Genomic DNA, 11001 nt, shown 5'->3' with positions numbered 1-11001 from the left:
CGTAGCAGAGAGGAAAGATAGAACCCATCCGGGGCTAGCTTCTAATTGGATAGGATCAGATATTTTTTAGGAGTTTTTTTTTTTTTGGCTCACCTAAAGAAAAAAACTAGGGATTGAAAGGGACCAGACCGTCTGGTGTAGTCTATTTTCGGGTTCTTTTGGAGCTCATTTTGATGATGAGGATTGTTCACGTTGTGGACCGCATCAAGAACATTTGTTATGCCATGAACCATGTTAATTAATCAGATATCGTTTGATACATTTTTTGAATAAATTTATCGTTATAAAAAATTTCGATCTAGTATTGCAATGTTTTTGAATTCTAAAGATAAATGTATTTTGAGAACATATCGATATAGATAGTTTTTTACTCTTATAGTAGTATTCTCTATAAGGTGTAAAAAATAATCGGTCTCGATCATTAAAATGGGCTCGAATCAAATGTATTTTCTCTTTACTGTTCGTTGACTTGCTACACTCGTAAATATACAATTTATCCGCAATCGACCCTACAACGGGGCCCCTTCCCTTTTGTTTAAGTGCAAAGAATGAATATATGTTGATAGGTATTCCATATGGTGGCGAAACTACCCCTTGCCGACAGGTGTACCAATATTTTTTTTTTTGATAATCGGATAGTTGGATTAACTTGTGTGTGCCTCTACTATTTTTGGATCCCTAAATCAGGTCTCCAACGGTTTGTACCAAAGTGATTCATTTGGTGACAGAAAAAAATTCCGTTGCCAATAATTGTCACCCCTTTGGGGTGAAACAAAAGACGACCAAATTTCTCGTCGCCAAAAGCTTTAGTGACGAATTTTACATTTCCGGAGACAAATTTTATTCGTCGTCAAAGACCGAATTTGTTTTAGCGCGCGGTGCACAGCACCCGCCCCGCGAAGCAAAAGACTTTCAAACACTTCCTCGTGAACCAAAATTAAAAGTCAATTTTTTTGTGAAAATTTGTTGATCAGTGTGGGACTGTTGGCATGCCTTTAAATGTAGGCTAACAAAAAAACTAGAACATCAAAAAGGTAAGAGGACATAGGCTTCCCTTGGGACATAAGAATATGGAATTCAATAGAGTTACCCCCGCACGCTAATAGGAAAGACTCATGCTTCAGTCTGTAGGACCGTAGGTATTATGCGGTCGGAGAGTGGCTGGTAGGAGTGTTTCTAGACTCACATGATTATATATATCGCCGTACTTTGTGGGATTCGGAGTCCAACAGAAGGGTAATCTCTCCACTAATTGTTGCATTCAAAGGCGGTCTTCGTGAATGATAATCCAATCCAACGCCTGAGCTGGCCAATGAAACAAGCCCTTGCGCGGTGAAGGATTCAATGGGGGAAACATAAATAAGAAAAACTATCACAACATGTCGAATGGAAGAAGTCAAAATATAGTTATTTCAGTTTACCAATCATTTTCATCTTCCTCTGATGAAAATATAAACACAACCATGTAGTTCGAAAAAATATATTGCAAGGCAATACAAAAAGGCGACTCGGTCACTATAATTTTCTTTTATTTCTCAAATTTCAAACAGCATCGAATTCTCCAACCTATCTGCAATGCTCTATGGCTCACTTTTAATCAAATACCTAGACCCAAGAATACCCTTCTGCACTGGAAGCAAAAAAGGTGAAGATTGTGCATGACAAGTATTTTTTCCAAACCAGCAAAATGACAGAAAATCCATCACTGAAACTAGCAACAGGTTAGAAAAAATGATACCAGAAAACAGGAAAGATTTAGACTTTGTTTTCATTCCTTGAAGTCATCCTTGTCATCGGCAGGGATTGGCATGTTCCTCCAGCATACAGCAAGACCACTCCCACCAAGCTGCAATGAAGATGAAAATAAGACCATTTGTTTTGAGAGTCTGTTTTTTGGATTCATTTCACCAGGACCAAAGAAAACTTGAAAAGTTGCCGGTTTTTCTGAACTTGTTTTCCGGAAATCTTTTGGAAGAGAGCCCACTCTTTACAAAATATAGAAACGATGTTTCAATTTTCTCGAAAACCATCCAACTAAAAATGAATAAGAGATGACAATGAGGAATGCTTTTGTTTTCGAAACAGGGTTTTGCAGAAAGGATTTGGAAACTGCAACCATACAGGGTAGAAACCAGAAGAAATTTAAGTACATGCAAGCAAGAGTCTTACCGCCATGCAAACAACGCTTACAGCAGAAGGGACAGCCACTAAAGGATTGGTGAAATGCTTTTGTGCAAGTAGAAATCCAAGTGCAGAGCTCTGCAGAAACGGATTTAACGAGAACAAACAAAAGTGCAGAGCTTGGTAGTTAACCAAGTTTACTAATTCCAACATAATATTTACAAAACAAGGAATTGATTATAACTAGACTAGACAAGATTTTGGAAAAGGGAATATGTATCTAGTATCTGCTGAGAAGAAACATAATTACCTGCATTCCACATTCTATGGAGATCGTACGAGAAGTTGATTCACCAAATGATAATTTTGAAATCCAGTACCCAATAGCGAAAGCCGCAGCGTGTAGGAGGGCCACAGGAAGTAACAACTGTGCTCCCTGAGTTTTCAACACATCTGCAACTTGTCCGATCTTCAGAAAAGAACCACTCCAAGTTATTACCATAAAAATCGACCTTTACAAGTTATTGACATGATTCATGATTGCATAAGCTGTCTAACTTACTGGACTTGCACAGAGTAGGGTGGTGAGGATAACTCCAATTAAAGGCGTTACAGTGATTATCTTTCCAGTGAATTTGGGGAAGAATTCATTAGCCAACACTGCATGCACGAAGCAAAGATATAAATACGATGATCTGAACTAGAGACCCCAAAATTTCTGCACAACTATCAACTCAAACAGAAGTTCGATTTGAACACCGTTAAATTACCTCCTACTATTGTTGGCAATAAAACAACCTGAAAAGTGCTAATGGCCAGGCCCTGAAAAGTTAGATAACATGAAAAGCTAAACATGATGGCAAAGAGAAAATCGTTACCACGCCCGATAGATGGAGAATGCAGCCCAAGAATTCTAATTTAGTTCCATGTAATCTGGAAAACATGACAATAAATCTGAGCTCAACAGGATATGAGGGCCATTGTATACTTGGTCTTTGATCAATGAGTCCTAAGTTGACTAACATGTTGCGATGTGTTCTTAAAGTGCATGAAGTATATTCGAGTTAAGAAAATTTTGCAAAATAGTAGGATGTATTGGGACGTCCAAACATTCGTCTAGGAGTTAACAATGATGCCAAACGAAAAGTCTGAAGCTATCAGATATACGCAAGCCTATGCCACCTCAACAGGTTTGTTTATGGACAAGAAACACCACTGGGGTCTATCAACTGCCTAAACAACTAATTGAATAAAAGCTCGAAGAGGGAGTTAGCCTACTATAGAGAATTTAGTTTACCCAGTAAAAAATCATAGGGGTTTTCCTTTTACATAAATGTCCAATGTCCATGAACAAAGTGCACAAAATTTCTTCATGGTTGCAAGTGCCAAGGAGTATAACATCACATTGAGGAGTAAAATAATCAAGCATGTCATTTCTTACAGCAGCATCAACTGGAACAAGCTGACCCGCAAGAAGCTTAGTGAGCAGTGGTGTCATAATAATAGCCCCGATAGTTGAACACCTAAAAAAGCAATCCACATAGCACTATGAGTCAGATTCTCCACCAGCATTAATCACAAACAGTCTCACTAAAATTCATCCTTGCTTAACATGTGATTTGAGTATGGGCAATTAGCACTACCTCAATGGATGGTTAATCCAATGGAGTCTTATTGAATTAAAGCGACGCTAGTACACGCTAATATAAAATTGTCATTTCCCGACTATGAATAAGTGAGTAGCCCAAAACTAAAGTTCATGCAGAACTTGTTATGAAGCAAAATGTAAAAGCAGAATTACAGTTGCAGAAATGTTTGAAAGTGTACAGTGGCTATAAATTTTTCAAGAAGACAAAGTTCTTCATAAGCAACACTATTGCAGGAACATTTCAGATGTAGAATGTGAAAATTCAAAGCGTAACACAGTTGTATAGAGCCTGTTCCATATCCATTAGACAAATTATCGGGTAACAATGTTGTAATTGAGCTTACGTCGTCATAAGAACAGAGAGAGCTACATTTCCCTTTGAAATATACGTAGCAACATTTGATGCCTGGCCTCCAGGGCAGCAAGAAACCAAAATTAGACCAGTTGCGAGAGGTGCAGAGAGTTTTAACGTCTGCAGACCAGCATTAAGAGTGAGCATTTTATTTGAGGATAAAGAACATCTTACCAACAACAATTCATTTCCCTTTAAAGTCTGACCACCACAACGTATGCACATATACAAACAAGTACTATGGGTGCCGAGAAAATAACAAATAAAATGCAATAAGATGCTGCCTATGGATGGTTTACTAAGGTGCAACAATAGATAAATAAGTAGCATCTTAAAGCGTCAACGCAAGTTAATTTCCTTGGATGGTGAGCTAACAGACAGGAAGCTTTTCCACCCAATTTCCATTAAGATTACCAAAGGCAGACCCACTGAGAGAATATAGTTGCACACTTGCACATATGATGCAACCAGGTGAAGAGAAAAGGAAAGAGGATCAACATCATCCAAGTCGATCAATGCACGATGGATCTCCTTTGGTTTACAAATAAATGAAAACAGTATTGACACAAACACAAAAAGAAAAATATAAGTCGTGGGATTGACATGAAATACTTCTCCTGATGTGGGTTTTTAGCTTTAACAGAATCTTCAAAGATGAGTAAACTCTGGATATTCATGTGTAGGTTTTTCCTCAAGTTCCAAACACAGTGTTAATTTGTAGTTCTTTTAATTCAAAATAATGTCGTTTGTTCAAATCTCATAAGCAAACCTAATCAACAACTTTCAGCACGTTCTCATATAGTCCATTGCTTCTCCCTAGCCCTTAAAGTTGTGCGTGAATGCATGCAGTCTTATGATGATAGTTTCAGTAACATAGAACCAGAAATGCGTCACACACTAAGCACATGATATGGAGAGGAATGAGGGTTATGTGCCAGTAAGAAATAGACGTAACTGATACAAGTAATGGAATCACTGCAGAGTACTGGAGTTATGATTAGTTTTCAAAATGAATGACTTGGTAGGGTGGAATTCTCCTGTTCAACTCCCCAAACTTAAATGTAGTCCTCGTTTGATTGTAAGCACTATATCGGGAGTGGAGCACTTGAGGGCTACGCTCTTTGTCCCTTTTGGGAAGTTTCTTTCTAATTTAAAATCTATGCCTTTGATTTGGTTGCACCATATCATTACCCATGTCCAGATAGTAGACAGAAAATGTCACAAAACACCATACGGACGCAAGAATAGATAACAACTGCTACAATACACAGAATAAGTGTTTGAAAACATACCAGTGCAATAAAGAAACCTAACATCGGTTTTATCAAATATTGCGCGAGAAATCCTACACCCACCTGCATATTTGAAAAGGAAAATATCAATCTTAAAACTGTTAACCACAAAGTCACCTGATACATAAGCAATCTTTTCAGTTACTTCTTGTCCTTACAGTCCATGGGTTTCGTAGGCATCGTCTGAAATCCTCAAAAGTCAAGGTCAGTCCCATTGAAAGCATAAGGAAACCCAAGCCAACAGTGAAAAGATCTGTTTGCAACCACGTTACCTGTAAGAAAGACCCAGACGTCAAGCACTTAAAGGCAATTATGGATTTCACACCCATCAACTAACAGCAAAAAGATAGATAAAGCTACCGCAGAAGGTTTATAGATGCCAATGATGGTACCCAATATGACCTGCAAAACGATGAAGATTTAAAAAGGTGAACCTCTCCCTCAGTGAGTATTATCCGAATGGAAACTGAAGTATGAAGGATAGAAACATAAAAGACGGACAAAATACTGCAGAAAATTGAAGCAATGCATACCCACACAGGAAAAAGAGTTGTCAGCAACTCAATTATTCTCTCATATTGGGTCATTTCAGTTGGAGCGCTACCTGGAATATCTCCAGACGCATTTGTTGCTGCCTTGCATACAACTTGAGAATACCTAATCACAAACAATCGGCAATTTCTCGTGGTTATCCCAATAGCAATATATCATGAGCAATGCAGAAATGGATCGAGTAATCTTTTCAAACAAAAACAAAATAATTGTTGCAAGCCAAAATTTGACTTAAAGAACCCATTATTTATAAAGAAAAAGAAAATGCATTACACAAAAGTCTCAAAGATACTACATATAAACACACAAGGATTACGCAGCTCTCAAAAAAGGCAAAATAGACTACTTTTCTATGGCTCAAACCCCAAGTTAATTTCTACACGACAGATAATCATTAAAATATCATATGATAGTACATTGCCCAAACAACCATGCAACCAAACACTAAAATTTCCAATTCACACGCAGCACTTTGAAGGCCGAAGGGAATTCATAGGGAAAGGGAGACCTGTGAGACTCATTTGGCCGAATGTATGAGTGTTGATGGACAAAGAAAGAAGCTTTCCCCTCGATTATTGCAGATGTTTTTAGAAGTATGAGCTGACGGATTTGGAACAAGAGATGCCCTTCCCTAATTCAACTCCACACCAAGAGATGCCCTGCTGTCATCTATGCATATAATGGTGCTGCTAGAAATAATGATAAGCTTTCAACCAAGTTTCTTATATATGACAACGTGGAAGACAGTAAACTAATAAGGCATGAGTTTTCCATTTATTACTGGAGAGTTTATATATTCATGTCCAAAAACATATCTGTCTGAGCTTCCTCTATAGACAAGAACGTTGTAGGAAAACATACCTTGAAGGTTGGGGCATTGAAGTAGGAGCCGAAAGAGCAACAATCGAATTCCTTGGTGCTGTGTGAATTGCCAAACAACCCTTTCCATTTTCAGGCAAACCAAATGTACCTGTAAAATCTGAAAGTTGACATCCGCACCATCAGAATGAGGAGTGCAATTTTATTCACCCTCCTTAAAAGAAGGTGAACATTACCCTCTCTCTTATTGGTTGAAATGGTATGGACCCCACTACAAAGTGATGTCATGCTTACCATGCAATACACTTTTTAGTAAGTATAACATCACTTTGTGGTGGATCCACGTCATTTCAACCAATAAGAATGAAAGTAATGTTCACCCTCTACTTAAGGGTGAACAAACTCAACTCCAGAATGAGAGAAGAAAGATGCCTCAACCAGAATCATACCAACTTAAATAGCAAAAGTACGTCAATTAGAGCACTTCAAAGGCAAAATGAAAAGAACCAACCAATGAAAACAAGCATATAAGCAATACCCACAAGCGAAAAGAGTGAAACAATTCAACTAAATGTACATCAACTAAACATAATAAGGCAAAATGAAAAGAACCCATGTGCCAAAACAAACTTATACTGTAAGCAATACCCCCGAGCCAAAAGAGTGAAACAATTCAAGATTGATACATACCCAATTGGGTTTGAAGCCTCCTTGAAGATAAGCAACTACTTGGTCTGTAAACAGCATCACAAGGCTGCAATATACAATCTTTGGCAATGAATCGAGACATAGACGCCATTGGAGAGTGTAACTAGAGGGTGAACAAAAGGAGAAGACGAAGGGAGCTCAATTCACTCAAATTGGAACATGGGTTTGTATGGGTTTGTCTGTGTCTGATAGGTGAGAGAGTGAAAGGGTCAAAGCTAGGAAGATTGAGACGGACATGCAATTGGGATATATGAACTGGTCGTGGAAACCGATGAACCACACAGTCACCAGAGGCCAATCCAAATGTTTTTCAAGATTTGAAGAAAACTAACATCTTGCAGATTCTCATAAATAAAAGTGGGGTTTTCTGCTGTGTCGTTACTCGCTGGTCGTTAGCACAATTAAAGCTGGATAATCAATTTGAGATTTTGAGATGACATGAGGAGTGATTCTATCCCGTTCGATTTCTCTCTCTTTGATATTTTTTTTTTTTTTGAGAGAATCTATTTGATTTCACTGAAAGCACAAGGTCAACCATAAGTACATTAATAAATACATACTTCCTAAAAGGGTCCTCTCTTAAAAAGTGGGTACTACGCTTGATATCAATGTTCTGAATACCATATCGGTCAGGGTATCGATTTTTCTACTGGTATAATACGTACTGGTACCGGTTAACTACTGGGTACCGTTTCGGATTAATCGCTATTAGTGTTATTTTCCTACTTAAAATAATTTATAGTATAATATACACGTCTTAAAAATAAATAAAAAATTCGGTATTTGTCCAGTACCATCCGGTATTTGCCCGATACCGTCCAGTATTTTCCCGGTACTGTCCGGTACTTGAAGAAAAAAATAAATTTAAAACCAGTCCGGTACTATTCAGTATTGACCGGTACTAACCGGTGTGTTCGGTATCGGCCGGTACCGACCGGTATTTGAGCCGAAACGGAATTAGAGGTGTAGGGTACCGGATTCTGTAAAAAACGGTATGTACCGGCCGGTACGGAACGGTATTGATAACATTGCTTGATACTGTTATGTTAGGATGAAATATTGGAATCTTAGTCTGCTTATCTCATCTCTGGAGACTTGTGGCTATGGGTTTTGGTTGAGAGCGGGTTATTTTCTGGCAAGTCTTGGGACTTTGGATGAGAGTATATTAAACTGGATAGAATGGGCGTGGTGTGCAAGGTTGGACCTCCTATCAAATGCCGTCATCTCCGGATCGAGTCTCTTATCGGTGCCTAGTTCCTTTGTACTAGTTGTTCAACCTCCCCTCGATGCCGAGTTGCTATGTAGTTGCAATTATTCAGTGATGGTTCAACAACGGCTCCTTATTCGACAATGGCTATTTATCTTATTTCCTAGTTAGGCGGGATGTGCCAGGATATAGTTAGTTTTCTTGTCATTTTTTATTCGCTTCATTTCATATCTTACCCCATTGTGTTATCTTTCCTTACAGACGGATACTGCAATGGGGTATGATATCAAAACACAATACACGTTTGTTGCATACTTTACTCTATCATACTCTCCATGCGGGTTGTGCATGAGTTATTGCACTTTTTTCACTCTTCTTCTTTTTCTTTTTTTTTTTGCTCCTGAGGTATGCCCCTTGTAGCCTGTACATTCAGTTCATCTTTTTTAATTTCAAGCTAATTCACCCAAAAAAAAATGTATATTGATTATGATATCAATGGTTACAAAAAAGAACGAAGAAAAAATGGAGATTTGTACGAAATTAGGAAAATAAGGGGAATGTTAGCTGCAAAAAAATTGACAATTGTGAGAAGAGAAAATGATAGGTGCTGAAAAACACTCCTCTAATCCATTTTATATATGCTTTGGGTGTTTTTTAGCGTGATTATTTGATGTATTTTTTGTTAGTTTTGGTATTAGTAAGCATTGGGACTCAATGAGCGTAAAAACATGTCAATTGGAGGATGTTAGAGACGTGAGAGAGCAAAGAGGAGAAGCCGATGTGCGAGAAGAGGCAAATAGAGCAAAAATCACCTTCGCGACATATGCTTGGTCCGAACTACCTAAAGTCTAGTCCGGACTAGCACTCAATAGAGCAATACCAAGCAACTAGCATGTCTAGCTAGTTTGGACCTAGAATATAGTAGTCCAGACGAGCAACTCTAGGACGTTCCAACAGCTCCCATCAACTCTAGTCCGGACCACCCACAGCATCGTTCGGATGAACGAGCCTCGCTTTAGTTAATAACTAAATCTATTTTAATCAAATACGGGAAAATTATAAGAAAATATGATAAATTCATCATAAAGATGGTAAATGTATTTCCTTTACATCAATGGCAGCCCTAATTTATCATAATCAAATAGTTTAATAAAATACAGAAATTATGGTACATTAACTCAATAACAGAATTTATGCTAATCAAGTATGCCAAATTTACAACAAAAGATGATAAATCTATCACAAAGATGGTAAATGTATTTCCTATACAATTCTCCTCATCCACCCTTGCCTCCCCGGGCCTCCAACACATAATCCCTGGGCCTCTATGGAGAGAAAAATTTGGGTTGGATCTCAATAAAAATGGAAAAATGACGGTCAATGACATGTTTTGATAATGAATACCCCTTAAGAACATTTTCAGCATTAACAAATATTCTTAGCATGTTCTTGACGGGTATTAATTATCTAAACACGTCTTGGGCCATCATTTTCCCATAAAAATTTGTACTAAATTCATAGACTTTTGTAAGACAAATGGCTAAAGTAAGGGTTTAGGCCCATCATAGGCCCAAGTAAAAATTGCAAACTAAGGCCTTCTGGGCCCTGCTTTTGTTGTTTCAACAATGCATTTGTTCTTTTGCCGCCTAGGTCTTTTGGATATGGTTAATGTGTTTAGAACCTCAAGACTGATCATAGAAATTGAAGACCTCGAGGGCCTAAGGTGGTGGCATCAACTGCCTAGTTGTTGGGCTGCTCATGCCTGCAACCAAACTATATGTGGTGGTACCATAAGTCACATAATTTTCTCGCGCGAGCAGGAGTGTAGCATGAAAGCGTTTTTGAAACACGTCTCAAGCTACTAAAATTCGCAAGAGCGGGGATCGACAACACGAGTGCAAGACATTTTTGAAAGATCCTTGTGACTAATACTACCCTCACTTGTTCTGAATACGTTGCTTCTGACCGCGCATTTTGCCTTTTACTGGTTCAACCTTCTGCTATTTTTCTCGGCACCAATAAATTTTTACTCCTTAATTTTTTTTGTTAGTTTTGGTATTAGTAGGCCTTGGGACTCAACGAGCTGAAAAAAATGTCAATTGGAGGATGTTAGAGGCGTGGAAGAGCGAAGAGGAGAAGCCGATGTGCGAGAAGAGACAAATAGAGCAAAAGTCACCTTCGCGACATATGCTTGGTCTGAACTACCTAAAGCCTGGTCTGGACTAGCACTCAACAGAGCAAAACCAAGCAACCAGAATGTCTAGTTAGTTCGGACCTAGAATACGGTGGTCCAGACGAGCAA

At 38.4% G+C, this 11001-nt stretch overlaps 1 protein-coding gene across 1 annotated transcript; it reads right to left on the bottom strand.

The window, feature by feature from the left end:
• Positions 1–1512: 1512 nt before the first annotated feature.
• Positions 1513–8011, bottom strand: LOC131301603 (sodium/pyruvate cotransporter BASS2, chloroplastic). Its single transcript, XM_058327976.1, has 13 exons — positions 7475–8011; positions 6827–6944; positions 5947–6070; positions 5774–5815; positions 5572–5685; positions 5414–5476; positions 4114–4241; positions 3563–3644; positions 2892–2943; positions 2684–2781; positions 2432–2590; positions 2170–2259; positions 1513–1846 (listed from the first exon to the last, which is right to left on the bottom strand). Exons 1-13 carry the CDS (start codon positions 7581–7583, stop codon positions 1769–1771), a joined length of 1257 nt encoding a protein of 418 aa, XP_058183959.1. The 5' UTR covers positions 7584–8011; the 3' UTR covers positions 1513–1768.
• Between the last annotated feature and the right edge of the window lie 2990 nt (positions 8012–11001).

This window comes from Rhododendron vialii, chromosome 1a (assembly GCF_030253575.1).
Source record: "Rhododendron vialii isolate Sample 1 chromosome 1a, ASM3025357v1".
Lineage (NCBI taxonomy): Eukaryota > Viridiplantae > Streptophyta > Magnoliopsida > Ericales > Ericaceae > Rhododendron > Rhododendron vialii.
The sequence above is the reverse complement of the archived record's forward strand: the minus strand, read 5'-3'. Positions and strand labels throughout refer to the sequence as shown.